Consider the following 21,178-nt stretch of genomic DNA (forward strand, 5'->3'; position numbering starts at 1 on the left):
GGCTTCAAACACAGCCCAGGCTTAGAGAGAACTGGTCCGGAAATCATGACTGAGTTGAGTTGTCAAAAACAAACAGAATTCTCACCTGTATTTTTAATACTCTATTAACTTAACTCACACAACCATGTTTGGATATCAAGTGGTATTGATAACACAAACATACATTTACAAAACTGAGAATGTGTTAATTAGTGGTATATAACTGTGGTAAGGTTTCATAACATTTTATTCAATTATTTTATTTTATCTCTAGATGTATGCATAACAAATGTAATTGGAATACTACATAAAGGTTTGTGCAGCTAGAAAGAGGATGTGTGGTGTGTCTCCTCCTCAGGCATCCCTAACTCTGACAGTGAGAGCTTCAACCCCTCTTTGTGGGAGGAGCAAAGGAAGCAGCGGGCCCAGGTGGCCTTCGAGTGTGACGAGGACAAGGATGAGAGGGAGACGCCTCCGCGGGTCAGTACTCAGCCCACACATACACACACTTGCAGACAGCGAGAGGCACCCGCTTACGTACATAAATGCACACACGCTGATACACACACTTACAAACACACACACTTGTGTACACAGTATCTACACACCTCTCTTTCCTCACTGTGTTGTAGATTGTAGCTAGTGTGGTTGACAAAGTGTCAGAGGGTGATATTATGCAAATGTGAGCTAATGAAAGTAGATGAAAAACGATGTCCAGTTAGCGTGCGATGAAAATGAGGGTCAAATAACCTTGCTCTGTACTCGCAATGCTTACGCACATTACACAGTCCTCATTACTAAGTTGTCAAGGTTGTTGAAACACTATGGCAAGGGATACAAATCGACTTTCTGGTGTAAAAGCACGTTTTTTTGCTGTCTCCTGAATGTAAAATCTAGTTCTGTTGAGTCACCTTATGTATCAGAAGGCTTCAAGCTACTGCCACATTACCTATCACAGATTGGCCTTTCCCTCTTCCCTTGTATTAAAGAGAGATGTCTGCATGTTACTGCCTGTACCGGAGTCTCTAAGGAATGTCCAGTTGTCCAATGTCTATTGTCTCACACTGAAATGGAAGCTGCTTGCAGTTCATAGTGAGGAGGTTCTGAATAATTTCTTTCAAACCAATTGTGGTGTTTCACACAGTCTCACACAGTCTCCAACGTGTGCCACTGACACAATATGGCTGTCTGGCTGCAGTGTCTCTCCAGCAGACTGGGAGGACGGGCCTGCTGGGAAGGGCACACTGCCTCTCAAGCTGTCAGTCTGACTGAGGAGCAGCAGTGTCACCTCCATTGGCAGCTGAGCCCAACTGCTCCCCCTCCCTCACCCAAGTCCCTCTCCCCACCCCCTGAGGAACCCTCCTGGTTCACTGTATTTTCGTTTTTTTTCTCTCGCGTTTGCGTCTCTTTAGGAGGGCAACCTGAAGCGCTACCCGACACCGTACCCAGACGAGCTGAAGAACATGGTGAAGACGGCCCAGTCGATCGCTCACAGGCTGAAGGAGGACGAGTCGGGCGACGAGTCGGGGAAGGATGCCAGACCTAATGAGCGGATCCATGTGGGAGTGCAGGACGTGGGAGTCAAGGTTGAGCCTATTGTCTGTAAACACTGGCAAATGTGCAAACTAGACACACACACACACACACACAGACACACACACACGCACACACACACACAGGCAACAAACAACTTGGATACAGTGTGTTGTATTGGAAAATAACCTAAGATAAAATGAAGACTGCTCCACGTGGTGTATGGTTTCACAAGTATTTGCATATTAACATATTCTATTGGAAATATAAGGAATCCCAATGAACCTATTGTACATTAATTCACTGTTACACTTTATTACAGTTCTGTCCAATATTTACTTGCCACCTAATTACAAGTTAGATGGGTAACAAATGACATAACAACAACAACCTAATAATGACTCTGTAATAGAAACAAGTCTGCTTTATATAACCTTCTGTTGGTTTGGGGTTTTGACCAGGTGATCGAGGCTCCCCGCGCCAATGGCAAGCCAGTAGAGATGGAGCCCAAAGCGCCTGTCTGTGTCCAGGACTCCACAGTACCCCTGGAGACCTCTGAATCCTACACCTCCCAGAAGACCTCACTCCGGACCTCGGACAATACCAAGACCATGAACCACGAGGACACCCTGGAGGTACGCTACTCTGAACGGTGCTACACATCACACCTCATTGGCCATACACATTGTGACTCTTGCACATTTATTTTGTGGTCGTTTGTGTCAAGTCTTTTTCTCTGCAGGATTCTGAGGAGCTTTCATCTGAGGAGGAGATGAAGATGGCGGAGATGAGACCTCCTCTCATTGAGATCTCCATCAACCAGCCCAAAGTGGTGGCACTTAGTAAAGACAAAAAAGGTATCACGGCAGACACATGGCTCCTTTTAGGATTAACAACTGGTAGAAAGATGGTTAGACGATGGTTAGACGGTTAGAAAGATGGTTCTACAACTATGTAACTACTGACAAGTAGTACACCCAGAAATCATCCAAAACCCTCTCAGAACTATGAATGTGTACACACTGACCGAGTTCTCCTCTCTTGGTTGGACAGATGATGGTAAAGACGCTGACTCGTTGCTGGACGAGACAGTGGCCAACAGCAATCAGAACAACAGCAACTGTTCGTCCCCGTCACGCATGTCGGACTCTGTGTCTCTGACCACGGACAGCAGTCAGGACAACTCCCTGTGCACCCCCGAGAGAGAGGCCAAGATGCCCTTCCTACCCAAGAGCAGGTGGGTGAAGTCTAGTTTTTCTCAGGGTTTCTTGAGGATGGAGGGTGGGATTTACTTGCTATTAGGGATGTGATTTCTTTTAAAATAGAAGCTCTAAACATCCTAATCAAAAGATCACTAGGGAGCATAGAACAGTGAAGGTTTTTTTCTCATTTGAAATGTTGGCTCAACTAAGGAAATAACTTTGGATGTGTTCATACTAGATCTAACTAAGAGGGTTGGATTTCCTAGTCATTGCGAATGTAGGCCGGGGTTCCTGCGCAGCTGCCATGCTTATACTCTGAATGCCTGAACACTCGACAACAACAACAAACCATTATGTTGTGCTTTCTGTTCCAGGCAAGAGGATGAGAACATGAATCAGCAGAAGGTAAGCACCCCTCTCCTCCAGAACGGCAACGGCCCAGACACGACCCTGCAGGCCCTCCTGAAGAACCAGCAGTGCTACGAGTCCAAGCCAGAGAAGATTGTGGGGGACTACGACCTGTCCATGGAGGAGAGGCTGGCCTTCATCAAGAAGGGCATCAACAACGGCATGGGCGACGGCTACACCCAGTGGGACCAGATCAACATGAACGTGGCTAAGCTCCCGCCGCAGCCGGACAACATGGTGGTCCAGCTGGATGACTGTCCGAATGGCACAAGCACCAAGGAGGCCTTTCACCATTTGCCTCCGCCGTATAACAACAAAAACTATACGGCGCCCATTACAGACCACTTGGAGAACGGCAGCCAGCTGGGCGACCACTTTAACGGCCGCTCCAGCGAGGGATTGGCCGTGTCGCCCATGAGGTTAGACTCTGCCACGTCGGTGGTACGGACTGCTTCTGCGTGCGTGACGTCCAGCAGTGACATGTCACTGTCTCGCAGCACAGAGGAGCTGTCCCCGGTGGCCAAGGCTCAGAGCATCACCAACATTGAGACAGGGGAGATGAAGCTGTACTCCTTGGACACTGAGGGGGGCTCCTACGAGGGTGGCGTAGTGGGCAGGATGGCCGGAGCCGTACCGGGGTCCCAGGGTCAAAGCATCGTCCGCAGCAAGTCAGCCTCCCTGCTAAACGACCAGCCCTTCCAGGTCTATCCCGGCTCTTCAGCCTCTTCCTCCGACCTGCTCGCCAGCTCCTCAAAGCCTCCTGTCAGCACCGGCCGCTACCCCGTCCCCTCAGGCATGGCCATAGGCCCGCCGCCCCAGTACAACGTACAGTACACCAGCAGCGCCTTGCCCAAAGAAGGCCTGTGGACCCATAGGACCCTCGTCCCCCCTGACCAGGGCTACCTCCCTCCACCCCAGCACTCTCTGGCCAACACCAACTACTCCAACCGCAACCAGGCCCCTCCATATCCCCACCAGGCCCAGCAGAGAGGCCCGCCTATGGGGCCCAAGCAGCCCGGTGACATGTGGGCTAAGGAGAGACACCTGCCCCCCGGTGGTCAGCCACGGAGCAGCACCCTGCAGAGGCAGAGCAGCAGCTCCTCCACGGCCTCTATGGGGGACCCCCGGCGCATGCAGGTGCCCGAGGGAGACTACATGACGTACAGGGACATCCACACCCTGGGCCGGGGGCCGCTGGCCATAGCCCAGAACATGCAGAGGCCTCTGTCGGCCCGCACCTACAGCATCGACGGGCCCTGTGCCCCCAGGCCTCACAGCGCCAGGCCACAGCCCCACGAGCTGCCCGAGAGGACCATGTCGGTCAGCGACTTCAACTACCAGCACGTCAGCCCCAGTAAAAGGCCCAATGCCAGGGTGAAGTCTGAGCAATCGCTGTTGGACGGGCCAGGAGGACCGGGAGCAGGAGGAAGGGTACCAGTGGATTGGAGAGACCAGGTGATGCGCCACATCGAGGCCAAGAAGATGGAAAAGGTAGAGTATTTGACAAATATTTAATGAGCAATCTATTTGATTGTACTTTTCATTCGGTATGATTGATAATAATCTTAATGGCCAATCTTAATGGCATATCCCACGATAGAGGTCACATCTGTTTAAGTGGGAACATGAGTAAGAATATCGCATGGTTATGGTGTTAACAGCCTAGGTTGTTATTTGGTCATTTTTTTCTTTGATCATGTGTTAGCTGAGATGACCTCACACCGTCCATTCAGAAACCTCATGAACCACATTATAGTGGTGTTTCTGTTTCATTATCCATCTTCATGACCTGTCCAGTTCCTTACATGAAAATAGCCACTTCAGACTATTGACCTCAGCCCTGGCTCCAGGGTGACCATAGCACGACGCCAGCTGACTTGAGACTTGAGTCTGGGGGGGTGTTCCTTAGTGTCTCTCCTTTGGGCCGTAGATAGCACAGGTTGGTGGGAGCTACAGTCTACAGTCTCAATGGCCACTTCATCATCACAGTTACTGTGGGCACCTTTAGAACGCAGCCTTAAAAGTGGCATGGAATAATCAGTAGCTGGGTTTCCATCCAATTGGTGACAAATTTTCATGCTAACTTTCTAGGATCTGTATAAAGAAAATATGCACCTTTTCCCTCCAGTAGTGTGTTTCCACCAAACACTTATTGCGGATAAGAATCAGTGCATGATGACCTAGTGCACACAAAATGTACTTTTTCGCTAAAATGTTAATGTATTGAAAACATGTTTCCATCGCATTTTCAACTCTTTTGATAGTTTTGTCACAAAAACTATTGTATTATTGGCACATGCGCTCTAGCCAACAGCTCGCAGATACAGTACGGGTAGGCTGTGCAGGTAGGCTTCTCTACATGATGAGATTATTATGGATAATTGCGAGAATATTTGTATTTGTCAAACGGCAGTCAAGCATCGATCACCATGTCAAGCAGAATAAGACCCTTGATATTTATTGGAAAGGAGCATCGAGATCACCGTGCACTTTCACCACCCTGTGAAGTTCATCATCTTATTTTGTCTGTAGCCTAATAAACTGCATGGTTTCCTGAGTCGTAGTAGGAGGACCAAACACCAATATAGAAAATAGTCAAAATAAAGAAAAACTCTTGAATGAGTAGGTGTGTCCAAACTTTTGACTGGTACTGTATATACTGTATAAATGCATTACAAGTGACTACCTCATGAAGCTAGTTGAGAGAATGCCAAGAGTGTGCAAAGCTGTCATCAAGGCAGAGGGTGGCTACTTTGAAGAATCTCAAATATAAAATATATTTAGATTTGTTTAACACTTTTTTGGTTACTACATCATTCCATATTTGTTATTTCATAGTTTTGTTGTCTTCACTATTATTCTACAATGTAAACAAAAAATAAAGAAAAACCCTTGAATGAGTAGATGTGTCCAAACTTTTGACTGGTACTGTATATAAATGATTGTTTCCCTAAGCATGTCTATGTTGCATCAGTATGTTTGGAGTAACAAGCAAACAAGCTGCTACTAACACAATGTACAAATGTTGTTGAAGCATGTGGAATATTAGCATTAACAATATTATTTACGTTATTTTATTAATCATTACTACTTGGTGAAATGCATGTCCACTAAAGTGTGTGTCTGTGTGTGTTGGCTGTATGTGTGTGTGTGTGTGTGTGTGTGTGTGTGTGTGTGTGTGTGTGTGTGTGTGTGTGTGTGTGTGTGTGTGTGTGTGTGTGTGTGTGTGTGTGTGTGTGTGTGTTGCCTGTATGTATAATGTGGTGTGTCGCCCTCCTCTGCTCAGTATGCCCTGTCTCTGTCCTATAATTCCAATTATGCCCCGCTGAGCTGCTCTCACTACGGCAGCTCTAGGGACGTGCACCACACAGGCAGCCAAGGCTCTCTGGTCTTTAGTGCTGCCGCAGACGGACGGCCCTACGGAGCCCAGGGCCTCTGTGTGAGTACTGGACTGTACTGGGGCTGGACTATAGCTCAGCCTCCTAGCTCCTAGCCTCCTATTACCCAGGCAGATCTGATTGCCGTCTCCTACCACTTTTCAGCTTTGGCCCCGTTCCAATACTTTTAAAAGGACTCTTTGTCTTCCACGTCTTTCAATTCCGAAAAACAATGCCCTCCTCAGTTAAGATTGAGCATTTTTGTGATATCCCGTCCTTGAGGTTGTCACTGATCTGTGCGTGATGGGATGAGAAATGAAAACAAGGTTTCTCTCTACACTCTGTTTGCGACCATCACTCCAACCCTCAGATCTGGGATGACCTTACAGAAGGATGCATTTTAGAACTATTGGGACAGGGCCTTTGTACTGTATAGCTCCTTATTGTGACGGAACCTATTTTGTTTGAAAAGGGCATCTTTTGTCCGTGCACATTAAGGCCACTCTACCATAAACTGTAGGCAAACTCACGGTTTCAATCTCTATCAGGGATTCAAGTAGAGGAAACTCCTAGCTGTGTAGAAATGCATCCTGCAAAAATCAATTGAGACCTGGCATATCTAGCACAATGCTTCTGTTGTATAAGTTGAACATTTTTGTAGTCTCTCAATTTACAGCAGACTAGTACCTTATCCAAACAGTAGTAGGGTTGAAGAGGGCTGAAGCACCATTGTATTTTCCGTATGAGTTTTTCTCTACTTTAACCTATTTTTTGTCAGACAGTAGCTGTGTGTCGTTATAGGCCATATGATAGGATACAGTTGGCAGTGAGATACTGAACACGGATTCCACTGGCTTGGTGTAGTGGAATCTAATTTATACAATTAAATCACTGAGTCTGAAGCCTTTGATAAGCAGCATAGGCTACAAGTCCCTCATCTCTGCCCTGAAATAACATCACGTTGCATATTACGGAGTCGGATGTGTATGATAATAGTAGCATGTTGCATGGTACAAAATGCCCCTTTTTAAACCTGGCTTCCCTCCCAATCTATGATTCACTTATCCCAGTGCTTTATCCTACCCACACACCTTCCAGCACTCCAATCAAAAAGTAGCGCGCCTCCCTCGCTAGTCAAAGACTGATTATTCTTCCGAAAAACTGATTCTCCCCTTTAACAACACCTTGACTCATCATTTCGCTTAATGCCTCCTCTTTTGATCACTTTAGAATCACCTCTTAACCCTTTCACTTCTTTGTGTGGAGATGAGCACTGTGTTTGTCCAATGTAAGTATGGGGTATGTAGTTGAAAGAAGAAGTAGTTGTGGTGTTAGATTGAGTCTTAGTGTGGAAAATGGCTGCAAACTCTTTCATTTGCACCTGGTGTTATTATGGTGTCTGTGTACTTGTGGTCTTATAAAATGAAAAACCATTCTTTCCTTTCCTATGTATTATTTATATAGGACACTGCTTTTGGCTATGTAGTCCCCAATGTAGGGAAACATCATCCCCATTGTTAAATGTTATCCTTAGATATGATTTTCATAGGTGTTGGAATTACTGTAGAGAAATTTCAGAATTAATGGTTAACACAACATATAAAAAAATTCTTAACCGAACATGTAACTAACATTATTATCCTCGATCAGATCATGGTCAACTAATTCACCTAAGACATGAAGAATTACATTCCATTTACATTTGATTAATTTAGCAGATGCTCTTATCCAGAGCGACATACAGTTAGTACATTCATCTTAAGATAGCTAGGTGGGACAACCACATATCACAGGCATAGAAAGCACATTTTTCCTCAATAGAAAGTACATTTTTCCTCAATATATCAGTAGACTGCTATATTGAGGAAAAATGCACTTTCTATGCTGTGATATGTGGTTGAGTGTTTTTTTTTTTTAAATTGCATAGAAGTGTGTTTGTCATCGACAGACAGTGGTCAGCACATGGTCTTTGTTACTAATCACCTGTCATTGTTCCCTCTACAGGATGACGTGTTAGGTCCTCAAGGACAACAGGGCTACACCATGGACACCCTCCGAAAAGTAAGTGCACACTAGAGCCATATGTAGAGCATAGGACACCCATAAACCAATCTCAAATTGGTGTTTATTTTCCTACTGTATGATATTAGGAATGCAGACCATAAAGACCAGGGGGTAGTTATAGGCCTACACGGTATTGAAGAGTTTGTTAACAGAACGGTATTTGACAATGTATTCTTCAAGTGAAATAATTTTTCAAATCCATCATACAGTGCCAGCCTGTCTGTCCCATTTCAGCACATGCATTCCCGACCACTGTAAGTAGAGCGTGGGCTAGCCCAGTCCAAGCAGCCTGATTAGAGAGCTGGCTGGCTGAGGATTGAGGTATTGACCCAGCAGCAGCAGCAGGAGTAGCGTAGCAGCACCATCCTCCTCCCCACCAGTGATTAATGAGTTCTAATTAACGAGATCTGCCTTGAAAGAGATTACTGTTCAGGCCTATCTATTCTCATGGGAGATCTCTGCATCCACCAGGTCCCCCGGTGTCTCACAGAGAGGGTTGGAGGAGCGTTGCTTCAATTATACTGGTATTAAGAACTAAGCTGGGTGGAATACGGTGTTGGAAGCTTAGAGCGCTCATAAGCCCAGTCCACTGAGTGGGCGTCTTGACCTTCATCACTAGGCTAGATATACAGTATGGTGCGGTGTCCGTGGACGTTTCGAGGAATTGAGATTTATAAAGCAAGTAATATGCAAGATATAGGCAGAAGAAACTATTAAAAATGAGTATTCTACCGTATGTACAGTGTTTCTATATGAAACCTTCTCAGTCGAGGACTGCATGTAAAGATGCTCATTGGAAATATTTGATACCCAGAAATCTCCCCCTATCCATTACCTGTGAAATAATTATTTCAACATAGGCACAATAAAATGCAAATTAATTACTTAAAAATCATACAATGTGATTTTCTGGATTTTTGTTTTAGATTTCGTCTCTCACAGTTGAAGTGTACCTATGATAAAAAATGACAGACGTCTACATGCTTTGTAAGTAGGAAAACCTGCAAAATCGGCAGTGTATCAAATACTTGTTCTCCCCACTGTATATAGATTAAATCAACTGGATAATATATATAGATTAAAAGCAGAAGGAGCCTTTATTAGATCTAGGAATAAATGGCTTGAGGAGGGAGAACAGAATTCAACCTATTTCTACAAATAACACTATCCATAATTTAAACATTGATGGTGTTATTACAGATGACCAAAAATGTATCGCAAACTAGTGTAGCAGTTTTTACAGGAAATTGTATAGCGCTGCGTACTCTCAGGAATCCACAGATATGTTTTTTGACTCACTGAATAGTGTTCACTCTACCAGTGATACAGAATCTAAACAGTGTGATGAACCCATCATACTTGAAGAGATAATCGAGTCTATCAAACATCTAAAGAACGATAGATCCCCAGGTATTGATTGAATTACGGCAGAATTTTACAAGTTATTTTCTGAACAAGTAGCTCCATTCCTACTTGAAGTCTTTTTAGAGAGTATTAAAAACAATGTTCTCCCTCCTACAATGACTCAGGGGTTAATGACACTGATACCTCAGTCTGAAAAGGAAGTGCTGGATACAATCATTGATGGAACACAGTCTGGCTTTATGAGGAACATACATATTTCTAACAATATCAGACTAGTATTAGACATACTTGACTACTCAGACCTAATAACCGAGGATAGCTTCATATTATTTTTTGATTTTTATACATGTGGTGTTTTGTTTGTAAATTTACATTTGTGAAAATGAAATTTGGCCAAAAGAATAATGAAATGAAATACATAAAATTGTTTCAACTTATTTATATCGTAAGTAAAGAATCCAAGCAGTACATCTCTCCACAATAATGTAAAATCTTCATAAATGTGTTATAAATCTACTGATGTCTTGCCACAGATTCCTTACATGAATACAGTGCCAAAAAAGATGCAACACTGTTTCAGGGTGGTCATTATAAAAGGTACAATTTGAATTTGTTTTTTTAACAGATATTATCAATAAAACAATTCCAATAAGGCATGACATAAGGTATAGATACAACATCTTGTTGTAACAAGGTTCGTTTAGCTCTATTGCTGTTGAATGGACTAAAAGAAAAACAAATCTTTCCTACTGATGCGTCAACATGGTTAATTGTAGGTATGTTCTGAGGGTCAGGTCTTGACACGTTCCTGAATAATAAAGCAACACCTGAGGCAATGGCATCTAAAACAATTGCAAAATCTTTAGGTGTTACAGGGATCTTGTAAAGTAATAAGAATTCCTTCAAATTAAGTAAAAGACCCTCTCCATTTACAAGTTGGCTTACCAACAGGAAATTATTTCGGAACCAATATTCTAAAAACTAAGAAGTATTTTTATATCCAGGCAAAACTAGAAATGGTCCTTCACACCTGGCATTAAGAATTACTCTTGAATCACACCATAAAGAAAGCCTTTGCTTATATAGTGCACTTATTTTGACCAGAACCCTAGCGTATCCTACCCTATTCCATAGAATGTAGGGAATAGGGTGTAATTTCAGATTTTACTCTCATCGTGGAGAAAACCCAAACCACTGCCGGCCCAGCGTGTCCACCCCTCTGTCCTCCCTTCATTAATGGAACCTGCCAATAACCGCAGCACCACCACCATCTAATAAAACTTAATGAAATTATCTCTACGCTTCATCCTCCACACTAGTCAGAGCCAAATGATTTCCATGGCTTAGAGAGCGGTGGCGAGCCTGCTGCTGGACACACAGCCAGTGTCTCTAAGACAGAGCACCTTGCTGGTGCTAAATCAGCAGCTTCTGCTGAAATCACACTTTATTCTGTTACATCATGTTATTCTGTATGCCAGTCCTGCAGTTTATCTTATCCTTTGGCCAAATTGGACCAGTGAGGGCTTTTCTCTTGCTGGATTATAGCCTAGTATTTGTTTTCTTTAGTTTTAGAGGGTTATGGTAACCAAGGTGGTGGGAAAGTAGGGATTTTAGTACTATGAAACCTCACGCAGTGTATTCCCAAACCATGCTGAAGTTGAAAGCTTATTTATGGATGAGCCTTTTAGATATGCACTGACAATCCATTTTGTTGTTGGAATGTTAACTCTATAACAATGTCTGTATCTTTGTTTCTGTGTGTCTGTTTGTGTGTATGTCTGTCTGTGTGTATGTCTGTCTGTGTGTTGCCCAGGTGCCTTTGATGAATGGTCAGATGGGCGGTCCAGTGCGAGGCCAGATGACGTCGTGCCAGGCGCCCATGGCCCGCCACCCCTCCAGAGAGCAACTCATCGACTACCTGATGCTTAAGGTCTCCCATGGCCAGCAGCCCCAGGGACCCCCTCCGCCACGGGCCACTCACGACACACTGCAGCAGGAGGTAGGATGGCGGGATGGATGAGAGACGGAAGAGTTGCAGTAAAACAATGCTCCCCCATCCCTAGCCATGGAGAGTTATAGGGTGTCAGCCCACAACTAAAAACCTAATTTATCATCAAAACTTCCATTAACACCCCCTAGAGTCTATTGACGCACCGGTCCATCAATCTAAGTAACATAGTAAAAAAATTCCCATCAAATGCTGTCAGTATAAGCTAGAGATATCTGTTTTTTTGCATTGGCTGCATCTCAATCCACCACATCCGCTTATGGCGGCCTTCTGCAGCTGTGTTTGCCGGACTATTATGACCACTCTATGGAAAGATGAGACTCACGAACACGATAGTGGTCCATTTTGCTCTACCACCCCCACAAGTGTCACGGTCTTGTCTGAAGGTAACCGGTACCGGTTAAAGATTCAATGGTAGTATGGAGGTACAGTAATTTTGTGCCTACCCCAAAAAGGGGTTAAATATGACTGTCTTTTTTGCCATTCATGAATGTGTAATCATGCTTTTCCATGGGATTTGGTAGTGAAGGCCAAATTCTAAATTTTATTTTAAAAAAGTTATATATATATATATTATACCTAAAGGGGTCCTAAAATTCAGAATCAAATAGCTAAATGACCATCTTAAAACAATTCTATATGTCATCTTATAACCCCCCCCCCCCACCCAACCAAATCGATTTGGTCAAACCCAGATAGGTGTTTTAGTGCTGGGCTTGAACTATACCATGTAGCGCTCGAGGAATAGGGTTGGTGACACTGACCACCAGGTTAAAGCATGCGTAACATGGTTTTGTTGTAACCTGAACTACCTGAATAGAATGAATCCTCCACAGTCTTATCCAATATTTTTCTCTGTGACTGTGATGTGTGTGATTTAGGATTGCAAAGGGTCGGTCAATTTCCTGGAAATTTTCCATGGGAAGTTAAGCCCTGGAATTTGGGGAATTTTGCTTAAATTCCTCAAAAAAGTTAGCTTATAACAGTGAACCTTTTTTGTGGGATACACATAAGGCAATTCTAGGTATTGTTTCATATTTTGGTTAAACTATCCCCAATTCATTTGAATTGAAACCTCTGCATGCACAGTGCATTCTTCCATCACATGTACAGCTGATTCTCAAGATCTTGCACACTAATGAAATGCTATTGAGCCCACACTACTATACTGTCTGAGCCAAGGACTACATGATTTCTGGTAAGTTTTGATTGCAATAATCTCTACAGGAAAATGCCACGGGCGCTATCTTATGAGTGGAGACATTTCACTGCAGCTAATGTAGAAGGAAAAGCTGTGTACATTTGCAAATACCATGCCAAATCATAGGTGAAGAAAGCAACAAAGATGCAGAATCATCTGGCCAAGTGCATAAAGTTCCCTCAGCACTCACAACAAGAAACCTCTGACAAAAGTCCCTCTACTTCTATTTGTGATGAAAATTATGAATCAGACACCTTATCGATAGCAACAGCTCATTTTTTTTTACTCAATTGAGGAACATAGTCAGAGAAATGCTGATGAATGTCTTGCTCGAGCTGTGTATGCAACTGCTTCACCTCTGATGCTCACAGGCAATGTGTATTGGAAGAGATTTCTGAATGTTTTATGCCCAGCATACAGCCCTCCAACCAGACATGCTTTATCTACTAATTTGCTGGATGCAGAGTACAAGTGAAGGTCAAGCAAATCATAGAGAAAGCAGACTGTATTGCAATCATCTCTGGTTGAATGTTCGTGGGCAAGGAATAATTAACTACATCATCTCCACCCATCAACCAGTATTCTCCAAGAGCACAGACACAAGGGACAACAGACACACCGGTCTCTACATTGCAGATGAGCTGATGGCAGTCATCAAGGACCTTGGACCACAGAAGGCATTTGCACTGGTGACAGACAATGCTGCGAACATGAAGGCTGCTTGGTCTAAAGTGGAGGAGTCCTACCCTCACATCACACCCATTGGCTGTGCTGCTCATGCATTGAATCTGCTCCTCATGGCACTGAAAACATAATGGCACTGAAAACAATGGATACACTCCACAAGAGAGCCAAGGAAATGGTTAGGTATGTGAAGGGTCATCAAGTTATAGCAGCAATCTACCTCACCAAGCAAAGTGAGAAGAATAAGAGCACCACGTTGAAGCTGCCCAGCAACACCCGTTGGTGTGGTGTTGTCATCATGTTTGACAGTCTCCTTGAGGGGAAGGAGTCTCTCCAAGAAATGGCCATATCACGGTCTGCCGATATGGACAGCCCCATCAAGAGGATCCTCCTGTATGATGTATTTTGGGAGAGAGTGGTATGAAACTCCTGAAACCTATAGCAGTAGCCATTGCACGGATTGAGGGAGACAATGCCATCCTGTCTGATGTTCAGACTCTGCTTGCAGATGTAAGAGAAGAAATCCATACTGCCCTGCCCACTTCACTGTTGCTCCAAGCAGAGGAAACTTTAGTTCTGAAATACATCAAAAGTGTGATGACTTCGTCCTGAAGCCCATACACGTCGCAGCGTGTGTATGGGCTTGCACCCCAAGTATGCCCAAGTATACTTGGACCCCAAGTATGCTGGAAAGAGCATCCTGTCTGGTGTAGAGATCAGCAAGGCCTATGGTGTCATCACTACCGTGTCTCGCCACCTTGGCCTGGATGAGGGCAAGTTTCTTGGCAGTCTGGCGAAGTACAGTTCCAAGCAAGGGCTTTGGGATGGAGATGCAATATGGCAGTCGTGCCAACATATCTCATCAGCCACCTGGTGGAAGGGACTTTGTGGATCTGAGGCTCTTTCCCCTGTTGCCTACATCATTCTTCAAATCCCACCAACATCAGCCACCTCAGAGTGCAACTGGTCCTTGTTTGGGAACACATACACCAAAGCACGCAACAGGCTGACCAATACAAGGGTTAAAAAATTGGTGGCCATCTGGGCAAATTTGAGGCTTTTTGAGCCTGATAACGAGCCATCCTCAACAAGGTTGGAAAGCGAGAGTGACGATGAGGCCTCAGTCTGATGATCAAGAGGTGGCCATTGAGGAGGTCCAGGGAGAAGACATGGAAGCCTTAGAGGAAGACAACCAATGCTTTAGTTTCTAGACTATCATTTTACAGATAGATGTATGTTGAAAACGTTTTTGGGAGATGCGATGGATTATCGGGGATCATTCAATATTCCCTTTCTTTTGTTGTTCAGTGAAAACATCCCATGTGAAGAGTCAACTCATTTAATTAAAGTTAAATTCGTAACAAAAAAAATATTTTTTCTGTTAGAAGGATTTAATCATTTGCAATTATGTCTACTTATGATAAGGTTTATGTTTGTCTCCATATGATATGGTAACTATATCAAATGCAAAAAACATCTACATTTAAATAGTATTAATATTAATTTGCATATATTTCCGTTAATTACCATATATTCCCGTTAATTCCCATGGAAAGTTTCCACCTCTGAATATGTGCAACCCTAGTGTGACTCATATATATTCAAATGTACAGTTTACAGTAAAGTCCCCTGTCAGGTGAGTAATATGTCTGTGTGTCTATTTCAGATCTGTGTGAAAGTGGAGAAGAACCCTGAGCTAGGGTTCAGTATATCAGGAGGAGTGGGAGGACGGGGAAACCCCTTTCGTCCGGAAGATAATGTATTTACGCTCATCAGCCCTCTTTTTCCCATAACAATGTAGTGTTGTCTATTTTTGCAGCCTAGTGCATGTGAAATTGATTGTAAACAGTTTCACAGGTTTAACATAGCATATTTATTCAAATATGATCCATGAGTGTTATCAGTCAGAATATAATTGTTAGCTGTGCTAGCAATTTAGCTTGTTGGTGCATTTTTACTGATTTTGGAACAGTATCAATTAGAGGTCGACCAATTATGATTTTTCAACGCCGATACTGATTACTGGAGGACCAAAAAAAAGCCGATACCGATTAATGGGACGATTTAAAAAAAAATGTATTCGTAATAATGACAATTACAACAATACTGAATGAACACTTATTTTTACTTAATATAATACATCAATAAAATCAATTTAGCCTGAAATAAATAATGAAACATGTTCAATTTGGTTTAAATAATGCAAAAACAAAGTGTTGGAGAAGAAAGTAAAAGTGCAATATGTGCCATGTAAGAAAGCTAACGTTTAAGTTCCTTGCTCAGAACATGAGAACATATGAAAGCTGGTGGTTCCTTTTAACATGAGTCTTTAATATTCCCAGGTAAGAAGTTTTAGGTTGTAGTTATTATAGGAATTATAGGACTATTTCTCTCTATACCATTTGTATTTCATATACCTTTGACTATTGGATGTTCTTATATGCACTTTAGTATTGCCAGTGTAACAGTGTAGCTTCCATCCCTCTCCTCGCCGCTACCTGAGCTCGAACCAGGAACACATCGACAACAGTCACCCTCGAAGCAGCGTTACCATGCAGAGCAAGAGGAACAACTACTCCAAGTCTCAGAGCGAGTGGCGTTTGAAACGCTATTAGCGCGCACCCCGCTAACTAGCTAGCCATTTCACATCGGTTACACCATCCTAATCTCGGGAATTGATAGGCTTGAAGTCATAAACAGCTCAATGCTTATAGCATTGCGAAGAGCTGCTGGCAAAACGCACAAAAATGCTGTTTGAATGAATGCTTACGAGCCTGCTGGTGCCTACCACAGCTCAGTCAAACTGTTCTATCAAAGCATAGACTTAATTATAACATAATAACACACAGAAATACGAGCCTTAGGTCATTAATATGGTCGAATCCGGAAACTATCATCTCGAAAACAAAACTATTATTCTTTCAGTGAAATACGGAAACGTTCCGTTTTTTATCTAACGGGTGGCATCCATAAGTCTAAATATTTCTGTTACATTGCACAACCTTCAATGTTATGTCATAATTACGTAAAATTCTGGCAAATTAGTTCACAACGAGCCAGGCCGGCCCAAACTGTTGCATATACCCTGACTCTGCGTGCAATGAACGCAAGAGAAGTGACACAATTTCACCTGGTTAATATTGCCTGCTAACCTGGATTTCTTTTAGCTAAATATGCAGGTTTAAAAATATATACTTCTGTGTATTGATTTAAAGAAAGGCATTGATGTTTATGGTTAGGTACACGTTGGAGCAACAACAGTCCTTTTTCGTGAATGCGCACTGCATCGATTATATGCAACGCAGGACACGCTAGATAAACTAGTAATATCATCAACCATGTGTAGTTATAACTAGTGATTATGATTGATTGATTGCTAGTTTTTTATAAGATAAGTTTAATGCTAGCTAGCAACTTACCTTGGCTTCTTACTGCATTCGCGTAAAAGGCAGGCTCCTCGTGAGGCAGGTTGTTAGAGCGTTGGACTACCGTAGTTAACCGTAAGGTTGTAAGATTGAATCCCTGAGCTGACAAGATAAAAATCTGTCGTTCTGCCCCTGAACAAGGCAGTTAACCCACCGTTCCTAGGCCGTCATTGAAAATAAGAATGTGTTCTTAACTGACTTGCCTAGTTAAATAAAGGTGTAAAAAAAATATTGGAAAAATATATATATATTATAATAAATTTTAAAAATTCGGCAAAATCAGCATTCCAAAATTACCGATTTCCGATTGTTATGAAAACTTGAAATCGGCCCTAACTGATCGGCCATTCCGATTAATCGGTCGACCTCTAGTATCAATCAATGAAATGGTGTAATGGGTGTTGTTGACCAAATGGGTGTGGTGCTCTCTCTCTTCTCTCTCAGGGCATCTTTGTGACGAGGGTCCAGCCTGAGGGACCTGTGTCAAAGATCCTCCAGCCTGGAGACAAGATCCTCCAGGTAAATCCAATACCATTACCTCTATATCCTATCTAGCATAAATCTGTACAGTATAGGTTCTTTGCTGAACAGATGTTTACCTACTATGAACCCACTACAAACATCTGTAGTGCAGAGCCTGTGATCTAGCGGTAACGCCCTCTGTGACTCCCAACTCTATGCACGGGTGTGCAACCCCAACGGTGTCTAGGGTTCAATCTCCACCTTTCTACTTTGTTTCTCCCACTTGTCTTCCCCTCTGATTTCAGTACAGTCTCAAGAAAGTGTTAAAATAGTGATAATAATAATAAACATTGAATGAAACATCAAAGCCAAAGTTGCTATCTTGGTGTTTCGCTAAATATCCACAAATCTCTAATTAAATCAATGAAATGTATTTATAAAGCTCTTACTCCTTTTCTACCCAGGCGAACGGATACAGCTTTGTGAACATTGACCACGGGAACGCCGTAGCCCTGCTGAAGACGTTTCCCACCACTGTGGATATGATCATCGTCCGAGAGGTGACAGCGTAGAGCGAGACAGACAGGACTGTGACCTCCGATCCAGACGAAACCACACGAGAACTGAATGTCCACTTCCTTCTTATTTTTATACACAGATGAGCCTGGCAAACTGCTTTATGGTGAAGAGAACCTTTAAGAGCTTTTGGGATAACGGGGGCCGAACCACTGCATCAAGTGGACTTGGGGGGGATAGCCCGTCACTGTGGGATAGCCCGGTTATTTTTTACTCAGAGGACGCAGCAGAGAAGGCGTGTGCTCCAATGACACAGAGATTTTGTAAAGACTGCTTTCTGTAAAGACTTGTTTTTTCAAAGAAAATAATTCACCCTCATCATTGCAGTTTCTAGTTGCTGTAGTTGAGCATTAACTGTAGTTGACCACTAGAGGACAGGGCTACCTCTCTTTCTCTCTTTATCGCTCTCTGCTTACATCTGATTTGCCTTTATTTTTAAGTCATGTTATTATTATTTTTAAGAAGATGCTGAAACCACTTGTTTGACTTAGCCGAGATGTGATATGGGGGACAATGTTATGTGCTTTCTTGTGGAGACAAATGTAGTACTGGATTGCGCTTTCGGGGAGAGTTTCTTTTCTAAAATTTCCCCCCTGCCTACTTACAATTGTGACAGTTTTTGGAACGAGTTCCATACATGGTGGATATTTCAGAAGGACAATTTATTTGCCTCTGCCTCCATAGCACCTGTGAGCCACACTGCATACATCCAGTATCTGTACTGTCCTCATTTTAGCATAGGAGCAGTTTCAGTAGCCTCCATGGCACCACTGGCTTGAAATATCCCTCACTCACCTCTTAACTCCTGAACAAATCCTCCGTCACTGAATCAACCGCCCCGAGTGCCGACTACTTGGATGCTGTAAAACGCTCTCTGTATGTGAAATGGAATTGGGACTGGGATATGGAACAGATCATGAGAGGATGCCTTTGCTTGGCCTTAGTTAGCCTAGCCAGAATGTGATGTGAGAATGGGTCAGAAGGCGGAGTGGTAAAGGTAGGTAAGCTAAGCATGTGTGGGGACCATGGCCAGGGGTGTATTCATTACGCTGATTTTGTTGCAAAACATTTCTTAAACGGAAGCAAACTCAACGAAACAGGGAGGGACCTAGCTGAAAGTGTCTAATATAAACTGTTTTAGTTGCAAAAAGTTCAGTTTTGCAACTGTTTGGACGAATGATTACACCCCATGTGTTGGAGGTGCTGCTGGGAGTGACACCCTATTCCCCATAGAGCACGCTACATACTAGTGGTGAACTGTATACAAAAGGATATAGGGTGTCATTTCAGATGCAGCCTGTGTCAGACTGAGCAGGTATAGGCCTGGTCTCTGTGCCCCTTTCACTCATGTTGGTAAGACTCTAAAGGGCTTCTCCCCGAAGGCAGCCATTGGTGACTAGAAAACACTCACACATGCTTTCAGATTGAAAAGGGGTTTCTGTCTGTAACATTTTTTTTAAGTGGCGGAAAATAACATATTTTTAGACATCATGCATCATCTCTTTTTGTGTTGAGATAGTGTTTCATATATGGACTCTGCTCTACGCTGGATCAAATGAACTAGGGGGGAGCTGTCAAGTGCCATAGACCTTGAACTGTTAGAACAAGGGGAGGGAAGGAGTGACTACCCTGACCCTCAAGCAATATTCACGTACTTCGTTTCACAACAAACTAAACGCTCTCCTCTTGAGTACACGCCGCGTGACTTGTCATAATGGTTAAATAGCAATAGGATTTGTTTTCATTCAGAAAGACATCCGATTGCATTTTTAATAACCTGTAATAAAAAATTGTTACACAGGATTTATATTGTGAATCTTTTTTTTAAATAAAAACATATCTTTAGCAAAGAAACAAACATTTTAGTCTGCATTGTATAATAGTGAATGGTCTTGTGGCACTCTGCCCTTACAAATGAGTTTCTAGTTTTCTCAAGCATGACTGCTCCGAAAACAGTTCAAACCAGCTTGTTATGTTGTGCAAACATGATTCACTTTTACACCAGTGTAAAATGAAGTCAATCAGAGCTGCAAAGGCAAAAAAACAAACAGTCATTTGTAATGTTTAATTGAATTGTGTCAAATTATAAAAAATATTTTAAAAGCTACTCTGCTATGTCCACTCGGTGTGATCAAAAGTTTATAGATGTATGTGTTGTTTGCATGAAATCACCCTATGAATTGTCTATTTTGTGATTTAATCCATGAAAAAATGTGTGTATTTCCTACAGAAACTAAAAGGATCCAATTCAAAGATATCTACAAGTTATGGCCCCAGTGAAATTAGTTTACAAATTGATTGTAATGCAAACACTGAATTGTGACTCGGAATATATAAAGTTATGACGTTGTCATTTATGTCATCCCAATACCTAACAAATTTGTAAATGTATAGTCCTGTATGGCTCAGTTGGTAGAGCATGGTGCTTGTATCGCAAGGGTTGTGGGTTTGATTCCCGGGACTACCCATATGTAAAATCAATGCATGCATGACTGTAAGTCGCTTTGGATAAAAGTGTCTGCTAAATTGCATATATTGAATAGTACAAATTTAAAATGGTATGTAATCTACTGTACCTGTATGTATTCAATTACTTCATGCATACAGCTAAAGATTATGCTCACGGTACTGTCAACTTGTGGCTCGAATGGAAAACACTGTGTCAATGATGTTTGCTCCCCTCTTTTCCATTTTGAATTCCAACTGAACATTGCGCCCAACTGAAACAGTCCTAGTTTTTTTCATCAACTGCCCCAGTGGCACGCTCATAATAACTGCAGATATTTTTGTCATTGGTCAATGTTCGCCTCAAGCGGTAACATTTAAGACTTCTCCTGCATTTCCCCCTCAAGATTAGTTTAAGAAACATTGTAATAGTTTTTTGTGCTGTTTTG

The 21,178-nt window shown here is 42.8% G+C and overlaps 1 protein-coding gene across 1 annotated transcript in view; it reads left to right on the forward strand.

Moving 5' to 3' along the window:
* Positions 1-20,087, forward strand: part of LOC120025667 (erbin-like) — a 125,686-nt gene extending 105,599 nt beyond the window's left edge. The window contains exons 16-26 of the mRNA XM_038970218.1: positions 338-459; positions 1,392-1,565; positions 1,974-2,147; positions 2,255-2,369; positions 2,566-2,749; positions 3,089-4,613; positions 8,504-8,560; positions 11,742-11,927; positions 15,488-15,580; positions 17,691-17,765; positions 18,173-20,087. Of these exons, the coding sequence (XP_038826146.1) occupies positions 338-459; positions 1,392-1,565; positions 1,974-2,147; positions 2,255-2,369; positions 2,566-2,749; positions 3,089-4,613; positions 8,504-8,560; positions 11,742-11,927; positions 15,488-15,580; positions 17,691-17,765; positions 18,173-18,280 (2,813 nt within the window). The 3' untranslated portion in view covers positions 18,281-20,087. The remainder of the gene's footprint in view (positions 1-337; positions 460-1,391; positions 1,566-1,973; positions 2,148-2,254; positions 2,370-2,565; positions 2,750-3,088; positions 4,614-8,503; positions 8,561-11,741; positions 11,928-15,487; positions 15,581-17,690; positions 17,766-18,172) is intronic.
* Positions 20,088-21,178: the final 1,091 nt, after the last annotated feature.

This window comes from Salvelinus namaycush, chromosome 31 (assembly GCF_016432855.1).
Source record: "Salvelinus namaycush isolate Seneca chromosome 31, SaNama_1.0, whole genome shotgun sequence".
Lineage (NCBI taxonomy): Eukaryota > Metazoa > Chordata > Actinopteri > Salmoniformes > Salmonidae > Salvelinus > Salvelinus namaycush.